Source organism: Mastigoproctus giganteus, chromosome 4, assembly GCF_048544385.1.
Source record: "Mastigoproctus giganteus isolate SK-2022 chromosome 4, ASM4854438v1, whole genome shotgun sequence".
NCBI classification, from domain to species: Eukaryota; Metazoa; Arthropoda; class Arachnida; order Uropygi; family Thelyphonidae; genus Mastigoproctus; species Mastigoproctus giganteus.
The window spans coordinates 68,922,945-68,944,832 of record NC_143578.1 but is presented as its reverse complement, the minus strand read 5'-3'; the positions used below and the strand labels follow the sequence as shown (position 1 = coordinate 68,944,832).

Below are 21,888 nucleotides of genomic sequence, written 5' to 3'. Positions count from 1 at the left end.
CCAGAATGCAAAAACGTCTGCTTGCACTCTTGCTTAAAATTTATATACAAGTTGGGAGTAGAGACTGCATTTCAAATTAGTGAGTAGATTTTTGAAGAGGTGTTAGATTATTAGACAGAATAAACATCCAGTGAAGAAGCAGAAATAGATTTTAATAGTTGTTCATCAGAAAAGGTCCAGGAAATATTTGAGTCATTGAATAGACCATTAAGTTGTATTAGTATTTTTAATATTAACATAAGCCATATTAAGTAAACAAATCCCAGGCTTTTGCTGTACAAGAAAAAAAAAAAAAAAACCAACTCCCTCTATGTGTGAAAAAACTGTTGCAGAAAAAGAATGCTAATTTACCATGAAATTAATTCAGCAAATTAAGGCACAACAGTTTGGATTGTACTTGGGAAGCTACGATTCTCTTACCTGAGTACTAACACGTTCTACCAATCAAATTGACATAAAATTGTAATAATAAAATATAAAAAGAAAATTGTAATAATAAAAAGTAATAACTCAATATGATAACATAGCTTAATTTATTATGGTACTCACCTTTTTTATATACTTTTTTAATTTCTGTTTTTTAAAACCCCAACTTACTTACTCCCAATTTAAATTTAAAAATTATCATCCACCCTATTCAAACATCAATTGCAGATTATAAAAAAAGGTGAGTACCATAATCAATTAAGCTATGCTATCATATTGAGTCAATTATAAATGGTATTTTAAGAAATCTACAATTATCGAATTGTAAAAAGTAATAATAAAAAAATTGTAATAATAAAAAGTAATAATAAAAAAAATAAAAAAGTTGGCACTCACCCCAGCAGGCAAACCCATGACTTGGCACCCAAGGAGACATATCCTCACACTCACCAAAAGAATAGTGCCAAAACCCACAATAAATGAAATGAAATGAAGGTAAGGCACCCACAAGCTTGTGAATTCGGAAAGGATCATATTTAGGAGTTGGTTGTTCCTATAAGATTGTACAGAGTGGAAAGTAGCAAACAACCAAATTCAAAAATAACATATGCTGTGACATCTCCTGTAGTTTAAATGGACAAATGTAACAAATGAAATGCAAATTTCATTTCTTACATTTGTTTCTTCCTTTTGTTGATTTGTTACAACTTCCTTTTTTGATGTGACAGGTATCTCCTTGGGCAGGGAGTTGTGGGATTGTACTACTAGAGATGAATGTCACTTTGGTTTGTTTTTATTTTCAGGATTTTATGCTAATTTGATTAGGATCAAGATGTCTCGGTACTCTGATAGTAGAATTGCACCTTGTCAAGCACAACATTAATTGTTGAATTAATTTATTTTGTGGTATAACTTTTGTGGTGTTCTTCCACTCTGTTTCTTCAAATTGTTTCCAAAGTTGTAAACTATTTGTTTTCATTTGTGGGAAAGCTGAAAGCTTGGCAAAAACTTGCCATGTGCAACATTACTACCACTATTTTTGAGGTCTTTACCATATCTAGCACCTTGATTTTTCTCCTGGGGTTGTTCTTTTTCTGATTATAAACATTTCTTATAACATACACTTGCATGTTATAAGCATATGAAGAGTCACTTTCAATGTAGCACCTTATTTTGATGCTCATTTTCCCAGTTTTCATGGAATATATTACTTGAATGGGTGGGCATCTTACCCGGAATGTCATTAATGGTCTCTCACTGGTTTGTTGTAAATGTCATATAAAAAAAACCATGCTGTTGCCTTTAACTACTGGTGACACAGTGTCAATATTTCATTAAACATGCTTCTAAGACCAGGAATTTGATTAAAAACACTTTTTGCTGTTCTTCTGGTTGCAAGTTTTGTTGGCATAGAAAACCAACTTTTAGACAAATATCTATCTATTTTTAGACAAATATCTAATTTCTCATTTTACCTTACTTTCAGTTTCATTAGAGTGATCAATTTCAATTTCAGTACTGCTTCCAGACATAATTTCTTCACAAGATATGTGGTTATCATATGAGACACTGCTTTTGAAATAAATTCATCACTACTGTATCCATATTCCCGTCCTTTATCACTGTTTTCAGTAATGTTGGAGACAACAATATGTTTATATCCTTAAAATAATTCGATGTCCATGTTTCACAAATAAAATGTGCTTTTCAAATATGCTGCAAAAGAATACAGTGAAAACAGACTGGCTTATATGATGAGACAACAAGAACAACTGCAATAATAATAATAATAATAATAAAAAAGGGGCAAGGAGGCCCAGTGGTTACGACACAAAACTACTGGCCTGATGGACCCGGGATTGAGTACCACCTTGGCGGAAGCAAATGCGGCTCCATCACACTGGGAAACTGGTATAATAATAGTAATAAATTAGAATAATAATAATAAATGAATTAAGAGTAATAAAAATTAACAAATAAAAACATCGTGAAAGTTTCTCGAAGGTACCTACCTACCCCAAGGTCGGAGTTGCGGCTAAGGCAGATTGTGGCGCCATCTAGCATCACTCCCGAGAACTACCACTGGACATAAGCCGAAGCTAAACAGGTACCCCCTCCATAGATGGATGATGTCACAGAGAAATATTAATCATAATGCATCGAGTGTGGTACAGGATAAAGTCACTCGCGTTCGGTCCTTAGGCAGAGGGGTCGATTCGAAAAATTAGACAGTCTCCCGAGGAAGACAGTGGAGCGTGTGGCGATGTCCTCTATATGGCTACCACAAGAGAAGGGCAAAACCATCCAGCCCCACCAACTGGAAGTGCTTCCTGCGCAACTGCACTAGTGACCATACAGGATGGAAGAAAACAGCAATGCATGAAGTGGAGCATCGAAATGAATACGTACATGCAAGCATACTACGAAATAAAGAAGCTGGAGACCGATATGACAACTTACAGGGCGAGACTACATACCAAGTGGCTGGAACGATTCCCTGATATTCGGATCAGGCGAATAGCGAACCAGAGAAGGACCATTGTCATGAAGAACCTGATAGCTCCTGCAATCTTGAAAAAAATCAAGCAAGACGTGAGTGATCAACAACAAAGGTTAAAGAATATGGAACCACAGGAGGAAGAACATACCACCACCGAACCAGAGGAGGTAGAGCACTTGATAGCTCCTGCCATCTTGGAAAAAATCAAGCAGGATGTGAACTATCAACTACAAAGCATAAAGAATATGGTTAATACCAGAGGAGGAAGAGCAAGAAGAAATACAATCTGCAGCAGGCAGCAGCTGAAGTGGAAAGAGACAAGGTCATGTTGTCCAGAATAGAGGACGAGTGGAAGAAGTCCTTAATAGAATTCGAGGGAATGTACCCCACAAAGACACACGTGATACTGAAGTATAGGCCAAATAGAACCTTGTGGAGAGTCACAGACCACCTGAATTGGCACATAATACCCCATTACCTCAACAGCAGTGGTGCAACACTGGAGGCCATCCACACAGCCATGTATTCTGCTGCGGTAGCAGCCACGAGGATTAAAGGGGGAGAAGTGAGAGACCAGCAGCAGAAGAATCGAAAACAGAAGGAACCACCAGCTTGGGAAAGAAGACTTCCGCAGAAGATAGAAGAATTAAGAGTCAAGATAGACTAATTGACTCATTACCAACGGGGCAATAGGTGTAAGAAATTAATTAGAAAAGCGAAGAGCATCCTCAAGAGAGACAGCATCCGCAGCAAACATGAGAAAAAAATCAGAGAATAGGAGAGTACTTGGACACATTGAAGCAGAACCTCCTTGCACTCAGCAAGAGACTATGCCGATACAAAGAGAGCTCCCAGAGGTAAATAAACAACCGAATCTTCGTTGAGGACCAAAGAGGCTTCTACAAGAATCTCGGAAAAGAAGGGAAGGGAAAGAAGGGAACAGACCATCCAAGAAGACGATTGAGGAGTTCTGGGGAAACATATGGAGCACAGCTGAGCGACCTGGATAGAACTAGAACACAAGAAAATCAAGGATGTACAAGAAATGAGAGGGTGGGAGATTCGGGAAGAAGAAGTAAAACAGATGATCAAGAACTCTCACAACTGGTGAACTCAAGGAATAGATAACATCCACAACTAATGGTACAAGAAGCTCACTTGCACACACAAGCACCTGTCAGAGCAGTTCACCAAATGATAAGGCACCCAGAGACAATCCCAAAGTTTCTCACTCAAGGAATCATGTCTGAAGCCTAAAGACAAAGATACAAGAAACCCTGCAAAATATAGGCCAATCACCTGCCTCCCAACAATGTACAAGATCCTGACCAGATGCATAACCAGGAAGATAGCAGACCACTTGGAGAGCCAGAACATAATGGCTGAACAGCAGAAAGGATGCCAGCGGCTGAGCAAAGGATGCAAGGAGCAATTAACCATAGATGCTGCAGTTATGGAGCAAGCCTACAAGAAGTGCTGCAACATATACACAGCCTACATTAATTACCACAAGGCCTTTGACTCCGTGCCTCATAGCTGGCTAATAGAGGAGCTGAAAATCTACAAAGTCAATCCGATAGTGACAAACTTCCTAGGAGAAACGATGGTGAAATGGAGTAGTACCTTTAAGGTTGAAAACATCACAACCAGGCCAATCCCCATCAGGAAAGGAATCTTTCAGGGAGATGTCCTGAGCCCATTGTGGTTCTGTCTAGCACTTAACCCGCTATCCACCATGTTCAACATTAGCAAGTACAGATATAACCTCAAAGAAGGAAGGAAAAACCTGTTATACCCTAACCCATCTGATGTACATGGATGACATCAAGATCTATGCGGGAACTGAGAAACAATTCCAGCAGCTACTCCAGATCGCCAAAGAATTCAGCAATTATATTAGGATGGAATTTGGTCTAGACAAATGCAAGACCCGTGGATTGCACCAGGGAAATTAGTCAACCGAAACTACCAGCTGCAGACTGGTAAAGAGCTCGATGTTGGCCTCCCCTTCTGGCATGACGTGAAGCTCTTTACCAGTCTGCAGACTGGTAAAGAGCTCCAAGTCGTGCCAGAAGAAGAGGCCAACAAATACTTGGAGATGATGCAGGTGCAGCAGTTACAGCACAAGGAAATTAAGGCCTGCCTGACCAAAAAATACCAACAGAGACTTAGAAACCTGCTGAAAGCAAAGCTGAATGGAGGGAACACAATTAAAGCATAAACACCTATGCAGTCCCAGTGCTAACATAGTCGTTCGGGGTAATAGATTGGACTAACACCGAGCTGGAGGATATCATGAGAAAGTCAAGGACAATGATGACGAAGTGCCTCCAACACCACCCAAAATCTGCTGTAGAGAGACTGACAATTGCCCGGGAAGAAGGAGGAAGGGGCCTGATGACCTCATTGAGCAACAGAAGAAAGCGACAGTTAACCTGAAGGATTTCTTCCAGAAACACACAGCAGCACTCCACCAGGCCATAAAGAAGATAGAGAAACGGCATACTCCACTCAACCTAAGCTAGGAGTTCCCCCAGCCAGGAGGTACAAACGAAGCTAGAAAGATGGGCACAGAAGACACTCCATGGCAAAATCTACAATGATCTCCATCAAGATCACATAGATAAAACTGCTTCCAGTACATGGCTCACGAATGGGACACTCTTTCCCAAGACTGAAGGATTCATGCTCACCATCCAAGACCAGGTAATCAACACCAGAAATTATAGAAAATACATCACCAAGGAGCCCTGAGTATCTGATGATACATGTCGATGATGCCACCTGGCCTCAGAAACGATCCAACACATCACAGTGGGGTGCAAAGTGATCACCCAGACTGAGTACACTCATAGACACGACCAGGTAGCAAGGATAATACATAAGAAACTAGTGAGGAAATACCAGTTGACCAAAGAAAGTGTACCATACTACAAGTACAAACCATGGGCAGTACTAGAGACCCCAACCCACAAGCTGTACTGGGACCGCACCATAATAACGGATAGGACAATCCTGCACAATAGACTGGACATAACCCTTGTGGACAAGAAGGAAAAGACTACCTATCTGATTGATATAGTGGTACCCAACACTGGCAACCTGCAGAAAACCCATGGAGGAAAAATCAGGAAGTACACGAACCTAAGATAGGAGATCAAAGAGATGTGGCGTATGTAACAACCATCTTGATCAGGGGCGGGCAACAGCCGGCCCGCGGGCCACATCCGGCCCGCGACGATGTTGAATCCCGCCCCCTCCGTAAATGCATAAATATAGAAAATCCATACCTGACTACACTCGCCGTAAACCGTAAACGTTCGGCTTAATTCAGTTCAATCGGGAATGGTGCCAGTGCAGCGTACAGCAGTAAGCAGTGCGCAGTTAACCAGGTGATTCTACGCAGCATCAAAGAGTATTATTTCCTAATTATTATTGTAGCATCGATCGAACGAAGTTCCTTTGGGTTTGACTTCTTATTGAAAAAATAATATTGGTGCAAGATATTTTATAAGTCAGTTTATGCCTTTTCTAATTATTACAATTTTTAATTTATTATAGTTTATAGCCCATAAAATGAGCAAATTAAAAAAAAAAATAAAAATTGATGCCGAATGCCACATTTTCAATGATAATTGGACATTCAAATATTTAATTGCAAATATAGACGATAAAGCTGTTTGTTTGGTCTGTAACGAAACGATTTCCCTTTTTAAAGAATATAATCTAAAAAGGCATTTTTCAACAAAACATTTTGTAAAATATAAGCTATTTTCACCGGAACAAATGAAAATTGAAGCAGAAAATTTAAAATGTGGTTTGCGTAAGCAACAAAATACTTTGAAAATTTTGTCAAATACAGATACAGCTCTGACAAAAGCTAGTTACATTGTTGCACATAAGGTTGCAAAAAAATGTAAATCATTTTCTGACGGGGAATTTGTGAAGGAATGTTTGATAGATATTGCTGAATTATTATGCCCAGATAAAAAACTAACGTTTGAAAATATTTCTCTTTCACGAAGAACTCATGTGAGACGAATTGATAATATTTCGAGTAATTTATGCGATCAATTAAAATTAAAATTGGAAGATTGTACTCACCATGCACTGGCTTTAGATGAGTCATGTGACATTACCGATAAGAGTCAACTTTTAATCTTTATTCGAGGTATAAATCATAGATTTGAAATTACGGAGGAATTACTTTCTGCATATCCTATGAAAGACACAACGACTGGCGAAGATTGTTTTATAGCTCTTCAAGAAGCTTTGCAAAAACAAAATATAAAGTGGGACAAAATTGTCAACATCACAACCGATGGGTGTCCTAGTTTGACAGGAAAAAACATTGGATTATTAAAAAGAATAAGCGACAAAATAAAGCGTATTCCAGGAAAAGAAATAATTTTCTTACATTGTATAATTCATCAAGAAACCCTTTGCAAAAGAGTTCTAAAACTGAAGCATGTTATATCGGTTGTAACGAAAGTAGTTAATTTTATTCGTGGAAGAGCTTTAAACCACCGGCAATTCATAACATTTTTAAAAGAAATTGAATGTGATTTTACTGATATTCCTTACCATACGGACATAAGATGGCTTAGTCTTGCAAAAGTGTTAAAACGATTTCATGATTTGTTGGATGAAATTGTAAACGTCTTAAATGCTAAGGACAAGCTGAACGAATTTTGTGAATTAAAAGATGAACAATGGCTGAACGACTTTTTCTTCTCCGTTGATACGTTTTCGCATCAAAATGAATTAAATTTATTATTACAAGGGAAAGGACTATTTATTTTTGATATGTATACAAATGTCACATCTTTTACGAGAAAACTCAAGTTATTTTCGCAACAATTCCAAAATAAACAGTTAACTCACTTTCCAGTCTTACAAAAAAGAGAAAAAAACTTGAAATGTGCTGATTTTAAGAAATATGAAGCTATAATAAGTGACTTATTTAATGAATTTACAAGAAGATTTGATGATTTTCAGAAAATTTCTAAAGATCTATCTTTAGTAAGCCTACCATTTAATTTTAATGTCAATGATGCGCCACCTCGTATCCAGTTGGAACTGATAAATTTACAATCAAATTTAATATTAAAGAATCAATTTGCTGAAAAAACAATAACGGACTTTTATGCCTTGTTAAATCCAGAAATATTTAAAAATATTCTGGATAATGCGCAGAAATATTTGGCATTCTTTGGATCGACATACCTATGCGAAACTACATTTTCTTTAATGAAAAATACAAAGAGCAAAATTAGATCAAGAATAACGGATGAAAATTTAGGAGCAGTTCTACGAATAGCCACCAGTGAATTGAATCCCAATTTTGATGAAATCATAAATCAGGAACATTCCAAATGTAATCCCTCACATTAAAGTTTTTGTTTTCTGCATTTACTTTGTAATCATAACAATAAAAATGTTTATTCCGAATTGTAGTTCTTATCTGTACCTATCTATAATCGACTCCTATTTAAATATTGTATTTATATTTTTTTTAAAATGCATTAATAATTTGGTAATTCAAGGTTCTGATTTTTTTTGTTAAATCGTTCAATCTATTCCGGCCCGCGTCATGATACGAAAATTTCATTTGGCCCGCTGACAAAAAAAGTTGCCCACCCCTGATCTTGATCATCGTGTCAACCACCGGTATGGTGCCAAAGACCCTACATAACAGCCTAGCAGCAATAGGTCTCCCAGCAAACACCTACAAGGAACTCCAGAAGGTCACAATCCTGAACACCTGTAGGATAGTCAGAGAGTTCCTTGACCAACAGTAACACCAGACATAACAATAACCACCCTGTGTACTTGGTAGCAATACCTGTCACGGGGTGGAACTCCCAATCAGGGAGAAATAATATAAGAGCAAATAATAATAATAATAATAATAATAATACGATGCAATACAATTTAATCATCAAAAATAAATTTGTTTACACTATATAAACTTGTTAAGAAAATTAAATTTCTTGACAACAAGTTAAATCATCACATAAAACAGTTTTTCATACAAATTTATTTTTTAAGTAAATTAGAGTTGCTATGCATTTATTTATATGCATAGCAACTCTAATTTACTGAATCATTAAGTATCAAAAATTTTCTTATTAAAAATTTTAATTTGAAAATAGGTTAACTTTTCCTAAGTCTGAAATCAACACTATCCAACAAATTGTTAATTATTCATTGTATTCCATTCTCCAAATCTATTTAGTACCCTAGGATGAGGCAAAACAACTGCTTTTGGGTTCCTTAAATTATGCAAGAAATTCCTTTGCTCATTCAACTCTTCAAAATTCATGTTCAAATTTTTGAGAATTAAAATTAACTTCAGTTTTTGAACTGGATAAAGGATTTTATATTTTAAGAAAAATTGCCTTCTCTTATTCAAGTCATTCTAAATATTTTTTCCCATTATAAGTCTCAAAATCCTGTTAATTAAGTTATAATAATAATAAAAATTAATAATTAATTAAAACAAGAATTAATAATACAAATTAATAATTAATTAAAATAAGAATTAATAATAAAAATTATTAATAAAATTTCAAATTAAGTGAATAAAGTGTGGAGATTTCTGATTATTCTTTAGAGAGCATTAAAAAATAAAAGAAACCATAAAACTTTCTTTATTATCAGTGAAAAGTACATTTGGGGTTCAAACGAACCTCTTCAATAAAAAAAAAAAATTAAGAAACTAGAAATTGGTTTGTTGTATTTCAGTATAATTTTCCACAAAAAACATGTGATATTATGAATCACATTTACAACAAAGTGCATAGTATTGCCTCATAAAAATGAGGCAATACTATACACATTTTCAAGTCAAAAATCTAGTCAGTCCTAAGTTGTCCTAACCAGGGGTTCAAACTAATGCATTTTATCACACCACTCCTGAAATTTCTGTAGGCACAGTTCAGATTAAGTATTCTTGTACTGTTTACTGCCCTGACACATCTCTTAAATTTTTTTTAACTTTTTGCCCTAGTACTAGTTTCCCGTTCATTTAAAACATTGCTGTCCTTGGCACATTTTTCAAATATGAGAAGACTCTTTGACTTTTGCAGTCTCATACAGGAACTTTTGATTTGTGTGCACAAGCATTACTTTAACCCATATCAATCAGGTATGTGTATCTGTATTATCCTCTCCCCACTATCAGTTCCCTCAAATCCTTACAGCCTTTTAAATGAAAATGGAAAAGACCCTTGCACCACCATTGTTCAAATTTATTCAATATCAATGAAATGGATTCCTTCTACCAGCTAGGGTAGGCCATACTGATAAAAATTTCCCCCAAAGTCATTTCAAATTCTCAAGTGTAGTGTTAATGCATAAAGCTTTCAGCATATACTTTGAATATTGTTTTGGATATTGGTTTTCATTGTGCAAAGCAAATAATCAGAATACCACATGAAATTGGATTTCTTATTTTTTATTTATTTATGTATTTAGTAAAGTGCTAGTCCTTTGTACATAGCAATTTTTAAAATCCTTACTGTCTTGAATACACGTTGTAAAAAATAACTGTTATTACTTTGTAAATCAACTGTGAAGTTTTTAAAAAAAAATTGTATAAAGAATTGGGTTTAACTCTTGAAAAAATCTGACACCGAGCTCCCTTTGAAGGGTGAAAAACTTAACGGTGAATGGATTAATATTTATCAGGATAATTAACAATATAAAATTTTTATATATTTTTCCATTCTTTAATGACTTGGCATAACGTGTTCTCAAATATATAATTTTATTTCAGATATATTTCAATTCCATTGTCAAAATATGCTCGTGGATCTGCTTGTGCATTCCACATTTGGCAGCCATACCATTCTGGGGAAGGACAAGATATATGGGCACTAGATGATATTACTCTTTCTAACATTCTGTACAATGTAATTAGCCTAAATTTCAGCAATCTGCAAGCTGTTAATGAATCTGTTCGTTTCAGTTCAGGCACTATAAAAGGACATTGTAGTTCAGAAGGAAATGCTGTAAGGTGAATAAATTCATTCCTAAATATTTTGTATGTCTTTTTATATAAATATATTGCTATGATAAGTGAAATATTTAACTATAGTATTAATACTTTTTAACATCTAGAAACTAGCATCTTTTATATTTGTAAGTGTGTATATTTCTATAAAAGTAGGTAGTTTTAATATAAAAGAAATATTACAGTATTATAAATCATATTAGGGTTTAATTAGATAAAAATTAAAAAGTATTACAAAATAATACTTTTACTTCAACTGTAAACATTTATTTGATAGACAGATTTAAGCAGTTTTTCAGGCTAAATTATCAGTGATAGGGTGATTACTTTTTAAAATGACCTGTTAACTCTTTATAGACCTTTCTGAAAGTTCTGCATATATCATTGTCAATAACATTTTCTTTGTATGTTATAAATAGCTTTTCTTTATATATTTGTAGATAACTTTTTTTTTGTAATGCTATAGAAGTATTTTTTATTGAAAATCCTGCTGATTTTATAGTGGATGGGTTGAATTTATTCAATCCATCCACTTCCACAACCAACAGATGGAAGTCTGTTCCAACAATGTTCTATCCTATACCATGGTGAAAAAATAGGTAGCTGAATTCAAACAGGGGAAAGGAATATCAAAGATAATCCTAGAAGTGAGCAACCAACAACAGCTAATCACCAAGAAAAGGTAAAGGCATTACATGATATGGTGATAAACGACTGCAGTTTTCAATCTACGAAATAATGCAGACTGTAGGCATTTCGTATGATTGGATGTAAAACATTCTAACTGAGAAATTGGGTTTCCTATGGTTTATGCAAGATGGATCTCACCACTTATTATTATTATTATTATTGCTCTTATATTATTTCTCCCTGATCGGGGGTTCCAACTTGTGACGGGTATTGCTAGCAAGTACACAGGGTGGTTGTTATTACATCTGGTGTTACTGTTGGTCGAGGAATTCTCTGACTATCCTACAAGTGTTCAGGATTGCGAATTTCTGGAGTTCCTTGTAGGTGTTCGCTGGGAGGCCTATTGCTGCTAGGCTGTTATGTAGGGTCTTTGGCACCATACCTGTGGTTGACATGATGATGGCACGTTGGCTTGTTGCATATGCCACATCTCTTTGATCTCCTATCTTAGGTTCGTGTACTTCCTGATTTTTTCCCCATAGGTTTTCTGCAGGTTGCCAGTGTTGGGTACCGTTGTGTCAATCAGATAGGTAGCTTTTTCCTTCTTGTCCACAAGGGCTATGTCCAGTCTATTGTGCGGGATTGTCCTACCCGATATTATGGCCCAGTCGCAGTACAGCTTGCGGGTTAGGCTCTCTAGTACTGCCTGGGGTTCATACTTGTAGTATAGTACACTTTCTTCGATCAACTGGTATTTCATTGCTAGCTTCTGATGTATTATCCTGGCTAACTGGTCGTGTCTATGAGTGTACTCAGTCTGAGTGATCACCTTGCACACCGTGATATGTTGGATCGTTTCTGAGGCCAAGTGGCATCGTCGACATGTGTCATCGAACACTCCAGGCTCCTTAGCGATGTATGTTTTCTAGTTACTGGTGTTGATTACCTGGTCTTGGATGGCGAGCACGAATCTTTCAGTCTCGGAGAAGAGTGTCCCGCTTGTGAGCTATGCACTGGAAGCAGTTTTATCTATGTGATCTTGATGGAGATCATTGTAGTGTCTGCCATGGAGTGTCTTCTCTGCCCATCTTTCTAGCTTCGTTTGTAACTCCTGGTTAGGGGGGACTCCTCGCTTAAGTTGAGTGGGGTATACCTCTTCTCTATCTTCTTTATGGTCTGGTGGAGTGCTGCTGTGTGTTTCTGGAAGTAATCCTTCAGGTTAACTATCTCTGTCTTCTGATGCTCAATGAGGTCTCCTTCTTCCCGTGCAATTGTCAGTCTCTCCACAGCAGATTTCGGGTGGCGTTGGCAGCTCTTGGTCATCATTGTCCTTGTCTTTCTCATGATAACCTCCAGCTTGGTGTTAGTCCAATCTATGACCCTTTTGACTGCATAGGTGTTTATGGCTTTAACTGTGTTCCCTCTGTTCAGCTTTGCTTTCAGCAGGCTTCTGAGTCTCTGTTGGTATTTTTCAGTCAGGCAGGCCTTAGTTTCCTTGTGCTGTAACTGCGTGCGTGCATCATCCCCAAGTATTTGTAGGCCTCTCCTTCTGGCATGACTTCGAGCTCTTTACCAGTCTGCAGCTGGTAGTTTCAGTTGACTAATTTTCAGTGGTGCAATCCATGGGTCTTACACTTGTCTAGACCAAATTCCATCTTAATATCATTGCCGAATTCTTCGGTGATCTGAAGTAGTTGCTGGAGATGCTTCTCGGTTCCGGCATAGAGCTTGATGTCATCCATTAACATCAGGTGGGTGAGGGTATACAGGTTTTTCCTTCCTTCGTTGAGGTTATATCTCTACTTGCTACTGTTGAGCGTGGTGGATAGCGGGTTAAGTGCTAGACAGAACCACAATGGTCTCAGGGCATCTCCCTGAAAGATTCTTCTCCTGATGGGGATTGGCCTGGTTGTGATGTTTTCGATCTTAATGGTGGTACTCCATTTCGCCATCATTTCTCCTAGGAAGTTTGTCACTATCGGATTGACTTTGTAGATTTTCAGCTCCTCTATTAGCCAGCTACGAGGCACGGAGTCAAAGGCCTTGTGGTAATTAATGTAGGCTGTGTATATGTTGCAGCACTTCTTGTAGGCTTGCTCCATAACTGCAGCATCTATGGTTAATTGCTCCTTGCATCCTTTGCTCAGCCGCTGGCATCCTTTCTGCTGTTCAGCCATTATGTTCTGGCTCTCCAAGTGGTATGATATCTTCCTGGTTATGCATCTGGTCAGGATCTTATACATTGTTGGGAGGCAGGTGATTGGCCTATATTTCACCAGATTTCTTGTATCTTTGTCTTTAGGCTTCAGATATGATTCCTTGAGTGAGAAACTTTGGGATTGTCTCTGGGTGCCTTATCATTCGGGTGAACTGCTCTGCCAGGTGTTTGTGTATGAAAGTGAGCTTCTTGTACCAGTAGTTGTGGATGTTTTCTATTCCTGGAGTTCACTAGTTGCGAGAGTTCTTGATCGTTTGTTTTATTTCTTCTTCCCGAATCTCCCACCCTCCCATTTCTTGAACATTCTTGATTTTCTTGCATTTTAGTTCTATCCACGGTGCTCGGCTGTTATGTCTTACTTTCCTGTTCCACATGTTTCCCCGGAACTCCTCAATCATCTTCTTGGATGGTCCGTTTCCTTCTTTCCCTTCTTTTCCGAGATTCCTGTAGAAGCCTCTTTGGTCCTCAATGAAGATTCATTTGTTTATTTACCTCTGGGAGCTCTCTTTGTATCGGCATAGTCTCTTGCTGAGTGCAAGGAGGTTCTGCTTCAATGTGTCCAAGTACTCTCCTATTCTCTGATTTTTTTCTCATGTTTGCTGTGGACGCTGTCTGTCTTGAGGATGCTCTTCACTTTTCTAATTAATTTCTTACAGCTATTGCCCCATTGGTAATGGGTCAATTGACCTATCTTGACTCCTAATTCTTCTATCTTCTGCGGAAGTCTTCTTTCCCAAGCTGATGGTTCCTTCTGTTTTCGATTCTTCGCTGCTGGTCTCTCGCTTCTCTCCCGTTAATCCTCATGGCTGCTACCACAGCAGAATACATGGCTGTGTGGATGGCCTCCAGTGTTGCACCACTGCTGTTGAGGTAATGGGGTATTATGTGCCGATTCAGGTGGTCTGTGACTCTCTACAAGGTTCTATTTGGCCTATACTTCGGTATCACGTGAGTCTTTGTGGGGTACATTCTTCTTCTTCTTCTTCTTATTATTATTATTATTACCCACATATGCCTCCATAGCCAGGTGGGAAGGAGTAGCAGTGCATAGCACCCGCTTCTTGATTAGACCGGGGTTCGAGCCCGTCACCACCAAATACGGAGGATGCGGAAAGGTCAGGGAATGACCACCGCATATCCCGGAGCAATATGGCTTTAGTTGTTAATGCTCCTAAAAACCAAACAAACAAACAAACAATTAGCCACATGGTACAAGGAAGCCCAAGGCTTGTGCTGCACCAGCCAAAAAAAAAAAAAAAAAAAAAATTTCCAAATTACCCCAAGAGAGAGAGAGAGAAGGGAATCACCAAGAAAGAATAGAATGATGATATCCAGCTCAGGACCCTGGGTGTGCCAAGCCCATACTCACCAGATGTGAGACCGTGGGGTTGAATTCTATTAAGGCCTTCTTCCACTCGTCCTCTATTCTTGACAATATGACATTGTCTCTTTCCACTTCAACTGCTGCCTGCTGCGGATTGTATTTTTTCTTGCTCTGGTTCGATGATGGTATGTTCTTCCTCCTCTGGTATTAACCATATTCTTTATCCTTTGTAGTTGATAGTTCACATCCTGCTTGATTTTTTTCAAGATTGCTTTCCAGCCACTTGGTATGTAGTCTTGCTCTGTAAGTTGTCATATCAGTCTTCAGCTTCATTATTTTGTAGTATGCTTGCATGATGTATGTATTCATTTCGATGCTACACTTTATGCGTTGGTGTTTTTTCCCTTCCTGGGTGGTCACTAGTGCAGTTGTGCAGGAAGAACTTCCAGCTGGTGGGGCTGGATGGTCTTGCCCTTCTCTTGTGGTAGCCATATGGGGGACAGTGCTACTTGCTCCACTGTCTTCCTCGGGAGACCATCTCTGATTTTTTGAACCGACCCCTCTGCCTAAGGCCTGAATGCAAGTGACTTTATTCTGTGCCACACTAGATGCAGTATGATTAATATTTCTCTGTAACATCGTCCATCTATGGAGGTAGACCTGTTTAGCTTAGGCTTATGTCCAGTGGTAGTTCTCGGGAGTAATGGACGATGGCGCCACAATCTGCCTTAGCCGCAACTCCGACCTTGGGGTACGTAGGTCCCTTGGAGAAACTTTCATGATGTTTTTATTTGTTAATTTTTCCTACTATAAATTTATTTATTATTATTATTCTAATTTATTACTATTATCATACTAGTCTCCCAGCGTGATGGAGCCGCGTTCGCTTCCACCAAGGCGGTACTCGAACCCAGGTTCATCAGGCCAGTAGTCCAGTGTCGTAACCATTGGGCCATCGTGCTGCTCTTATTATTATTATTAGCTATATGGTGCCAGGAAGCCTGAGGCTTATGATGCACCAGCCAAAAAAATTTCAGAATTACCCTGAGAGAAAAAGAGAGAGAGAACAAGAGTCGGAAGTATAAGGGAATTACCAAGAATGATGATATCCAGCTAAATACCCTGAGTGTGCCAAGCCCATACTCACCAGATGTGAGCCCCTGGGATTAAAATATAGTTTCCCCCAGGTGAGGCTTCTAGTACTTGATCAAAAACGTGGTTGGTGCAAAACTTTCTCAGAATTGTTATTGTTACAATGCAGATCTGTAAAATTTCTTTGTCAAAATTGGCAATTATGGATGAGTCAAAGCAGCAGTCCAAATGATGAAAAATATCTGCATTCACTGCCACCAAAGAAGGCAAAAAAAATTCCATCATCCTATGCCAAATTATAACAGGAGTATACTATGCTACCTATTCTGTCAATTATGAGAGCATTTCAAAGAGTCTAAAAGAAAAGCTTTCCTTTTCTTTTAGACTCTATCAAGTCCAAAAGAAAAGGATTGCTGATAAAAGGTGTCTTATTTTTTACCATGACAATGCTTCTTCTTCTCACTCAAACTGATATTCATTAGTGTGGATACACCTTGCTGCCATGTCCACTTATTCATCAGATCTGATCCCATCAGACTTCACCTTTTCCCTAAAACTTGAATTTCACTTAACTGGCTGTTGATGTGTTTTGCTTGAGGGTTTTTTAGTATGATAGAAACTTTGGCAACATAGAATACCAGCTCATACAATGCCCTCTCATGGAAGGTGCCTCTGTAGCCATGTGGGAAGGAGCAGCAGCAATGCGTAGCACACGCTTCTTGATTAGACCAGGGTTCGAGCCCGTCACCACCAAATACGGAGGATGCGGAAAGGTCAGGGAATGACCACTGCATATCCCAGAGCAATATGGCCTTAGTTGCTAATGCTCCAAATAAAACAAACAAACAAATCCTCTCGTGAACTACCAGCCAAGAAGTCAAACAAATCCTCATCTATTTCAAAATAGCTGCAGAGGAGAACAATTTGAACTGAAACAAAGGCTGCAGTTAGATCAAAAATGGTTGTGTGGAGATTTCTTTTTGAGTCCTATGCTGAGTAAACTTCAGATACCATCTGGTTAAGCAAGTAGTATTAGCGTTAGCATTAGTTGTGGAATATGGTGCAAGAAAGCAGGCTTATACAGCATCAGCCAAAAAAAAAAAAAAAAAAACACCTTCCCATTTCACCCATCCGGTCACTCCAGATGTTTGTCTAGTTCAGCCTTAAATTTATTTAAGCTATCAACTTCCACAGCAACAGATGGAAGTCTGTTCCAGCAATCAATTACCCGCTGGCTAAAAGCAAACTTTCGCACGTCTATTCTACAACTGTTTTTTCTCAGTTTGAATCTATGTCCCGTCAGTATTGAGCCTGCTCAAACCATTCAAGGCCTTATACGCCCCAATCAGATCACCTCACAGGCGCCTAGTCTCCAGATGCTGCAATTTGTAGAACTTAAGCCTTTCTTCTTAAGTGGATCCCTTTGTTCCTCTCACCAATCTTGTTTCCCTTCTCTGTACTCTTTCTAGCAACTCTACATCCTTCCTAAAATGAGGCCTCCAGACCTGTACGCAGTACTCTAGGTGCGGCTTGACCATTGCCTTATACAAAGGGATAATCACCTACTTGTCTCTTCTAGCAAAATTCCTATATATCATTGACAAAACTCCATGACCTGCTCTGGCAGCCTGTCTGCACTGCTCAGAGAACTTCATATCTGACTGTACAATACCCCCATGTCTTTTTCATTCTCCATCTACCTGAGTGTAGTACCACACAATCGTTATGTTTCTCTTGGATTACCCATATGCAGTGCTTTCCATTTGTCAATGTTAAACTTCTGTTTCCACTTCTCAGCCCATCTGCCTAACGTTTCTAGATCCTGTACTGTCTTTAGTGTCATAACAACCCTGCCAACCTTTGTATCATCTGCAAACTTGGACATTAAGCCTGATATACCTTCATCAATATCATTGATAAATACACAAAACAATAATGGGCCCAGCACTGAACCCTGGGGGACTCCATTAATAACTTTAGTCCACGTAGAGCAGTGTCTATTTATTACCACTCTCTGTCATCTTCCATTCTCTGCTGTTCAGGTGTTGGAACAGACTTTGACTCTATAGTCAATTGGCCAAAATCAACTTGGATATATTAGAACTTTGTCAACACATACAATTTCTAAAAGTTTGCAGATAATGGAAGGTTGGGCAGCCAACCTTGTAATTATTGAATTTACAATGTAACATGCATTTGAAATCCTAATAACATGTAAAGGATTTGTCCTATTCTGCTTATTTTTAAGGTATAGGAATGTTATTGTGTACATTCTGCCTCTCCCATATTCCTTATTTTAAGAAGCAAAAAGTGCTTAGATTTCACTTAGAGAAGTCATCCTTTGTAGTTTACAGAGACATATTTTCCTCATTATATTATCTAATTGTGTCTCATGGTCATGACTTTTCAATCAATTTCTTTTCTTTTGTTGTTTCCTATTACTTGCTTGCTTTTCACTAGACAAATTCCTTTCTTTATCATGGGTTTCCATTTTAGTTCTGTTTTCAAAATTTCTTGTGCAACATTGTAAGCCATCCATGGTTCATGCACTCACAACTCTAATGGATTTTTTAGGTGTTAGCAAAAAAATTTTTTTGCTAAGATTTTTTTTTTTTAAATATTTTCATCTGACACAAAATAGATGATTTTCCAGTGCCCTCTCTGTTAACTACAGTAAGTGTAGCAGAACTATGAGGAGTATTACAAATCCTATTGTCATTAGTTTTTAGTGGCAACTTTTAATGGTTTTAGGATTCAGTGTTGCGTTTCTTCATTCAACTGGATACCATTTCTGAACAGCTATTGCTAACTTCCCATACTTCATAGCTCTCTGGAATGCTTTACACTTTTGCTGATACACAGTTGTCCAGCTGAGATCCTGTTACTTACCTAAAACAAAACAGAAACAGCTGTATTGCAGGTTATTAATTGCTGTGAAATTCTGTAATAAAGATAATTCTATATTAGATTTTAACTGAATAACCATTTTTCATATAACAACATTAAAATCTTGTTTTCATTTCCAAATGATAAGATATAGAATATTTTAATTTAGCTTTGAAGAAGATGTTTATAGTGGGACATCTCGATCACTGGAAACCAAATCATTGAATGTTGGGCCTGCATATATGCTACAGTTTGATCTAGTGATGGGTTGTGGCAAACCCTATAGTAGGGATAAAAATAATAAAGTATGTGTGTTCTTCTTTATTTAATATATTTTTAAGATTTGTATATGTATTTTTAATAACTATGTTATGTATGTGGTTGAATTCTACATGGAAAATTCTTTAGGAAATCGTTACTGCTTTTCTAAAAACATACATTATCAGTAAAGAGCAACTGCTTCAAATTCTCAAATTTAAAGAAACTTTATTCTTGTCTATTTGTAATACATTATTAAGAGAACAGTGTGAAGGATTATTGCCTTAATTATATTTTTCTTTATACTTGATACAGCTACTCCAGTACAGCTTGCTAAGGAGTCCAGCTCTATTTTAACTGGGTTTTTTTGCAGTCCATATACCTGTGCCCAATAGCAATGGGCTGCACATATTTTGTAGATGTGTAGAGACCTAATCTCATAACATGCATATGCACATCCACATTTATTACACCAGGACCACATATATCTCAATAAACAATGGGAATTCATTATCCATATTTACGTCATAAAACCAGTTTAGAGAAATTATAAATGTATCTCTATAAAAATAGTATCAATGGACACTTACCAGCTTAATCAGCCATTAGTAGCAACAGTAACACTGAGAAATGGTGAGATATTGACTGGAATTTGTGGTTTCGTCACTCACACACTAGCAAGGCTTTTGTGGATTTATTGGATGATTGTTTTCTACATCAGCATGTTCGGGAGGCAACTAGAGGGAGTAATACTCTTGATTTGATTATCAGCAGTGATTCTTCATGCATTAAGAATCTGCAGATAAATGAACCACTAGATGGCAGTGATCACAGTGTGCTGAAGTGGGATTTACTCAAAGAGGTAACTACCATTAGGGGTAAAGGGAAGGGTTATAGCTTCCGTAAAGGCGACTACGATGGACTGAGACAGTATTTAAATTCTATAGAGTGGGACCAACTGATGATGTTACCAACAGCAAATTCAAAATGGGAAGCATTCAAAGAACTTATCTTGGAAGCTACTAGGCTTTACATACCAACTAAGAAATATTGTTCAAGGTTTAGGCCAAAATGGATGTCAGATGAACTAATGAGGCATATGGCAGGGAAGAAAAATGCATGGGATACTTACAAATTAACACATGACACAGAAGCCTATGATAGATACAAGTTGATATGCAACCAAGTTACAAAGGAGGTTAGGCAGGCGAAGGCAGAGTACGAGAAATCCTTGGCAAGGGATGCAAAGAAAAACAGCAAAGAGTTCTTTACTTATGTAAACTCTAGAAGGAAGGGGATGAATCAGATTGGTCCACTTGATATTGATGGGTCAACTGTTGATGATCCTGCTCAGGTAGCTAACAAACTAAATGAATATTTTGCATCGACATTCACACATGAGGAGTTATTCAGCGAGGGGAATGCCAGAGGTGTATTCAACTCTAGCAGTAAGCTACAGAATCTTGAAATAACTGGGAGTAAAGTGGAGGAGAAACTGTTGAAGATAAACACAAGAAAGGCACCCGGGGTGGATGGGATCTATCCAGTTATATTAAAGGAGGCAGCAAAGGAAGTAAGCAAACCCTTAGCCATAATTATGAGAGCTTCCTTGGACTCAGGGGAGGTACCCATAGACTGGAAATGTGCAAATGTGACCCCAATTTACAAAGGAGGATCAAAGGCTGACACAAGTAATTATAGACCTGTGAGCTTAACTTCTGTTCCAGGAAAATTAATGGAGGCACTGGTTAAAGAAGCACTGCAGGATCATTTAGACAAGACTTCAGTTATAGTTCAGACACAGCATGGTTTTGTTAAGGGGAAGTCTTGCCTGACCAATTTGATTGGATATTATGATGCAGTCACAAAAGAACTGGATGCAGGGAATAGCTTTGATATTATATACTTGGATCTTAGAAAGGCTTTTGATACTGTTGCACATGGAAGACTGCTACACAAATTGGAGCAGTGTGACATTGGAGGCAAATTGCTGCTATGGATAAAGGGGTGGTTGAGGGGGAGAAGACAGAGAGTGGTAATCAATGGACACTGGTCATCGTGGACTAATGTTATTAGTGGAGTCCCTCAGGGCTCAGTGTTGGGTCCATTATTGTTTTCTGTATTTATAAATGATATTGATGATGGTATATCAAGCTTAATGTCCAAGTTTGCAGATGATACAAAGGTTGGCAGGGTTGTCAAGGACACTACTGACACTATGCTACTGCAACAGGATCTGGAAAGGTTGAGCAGATGGGCTGAGAGGTGGCAAATGAAGTTTAACATTGACAAATGTAAAGTGCTACACATGGGAAACAGCAACCCCAGAGCAACGTATCAACTCTGTGGTACTACACTGACAGTGGTAGAGAATGAAAGGGACTTGGGGGTGGTTGTGCAGGCAGATATGAAGTTCTCTGAGCAGTGCAGACGGGCTGCAAGAGTAGCTCATGGAGTATTGTCAATGATATACAGGAACTTTTCTAGCAGGGACAAGGAGGTGATTATTTCCTTGTATAAGGCAATGGTCAGGCCAC

The 21,888-nt window shown here is 38.0% G+C and overlaps 1 protein-coding gene across 2 annotated transcripts in view; it reads left to right on the top strand.

The window, feature by feature from the left end:
* The window catches only part of LOC150086817 (reelin-like), a 1,004,591-nt gene that overhangs the window by 305,627 nt on the left and 677,076 nt on the right, over positions 1 to 21,888 (top strand). For both annotated transcript variants that reach the window (XM_090372773.1, XM_090372772.1), the window contains exons 18-19: positions 10,707 to 10,946; positions 19,263 to 19,398. In XM_090372773.1, the coding sequence (XP_090228899.1) occupies positions 10,707 to 10,946; positions 19,263 to 19,398 (376 nt within the window). The remainder of the gene's footprint in view (positions 1 to 10,706; positions 10,947 to 19,262; positions 19,399 to 21,888) is intronic.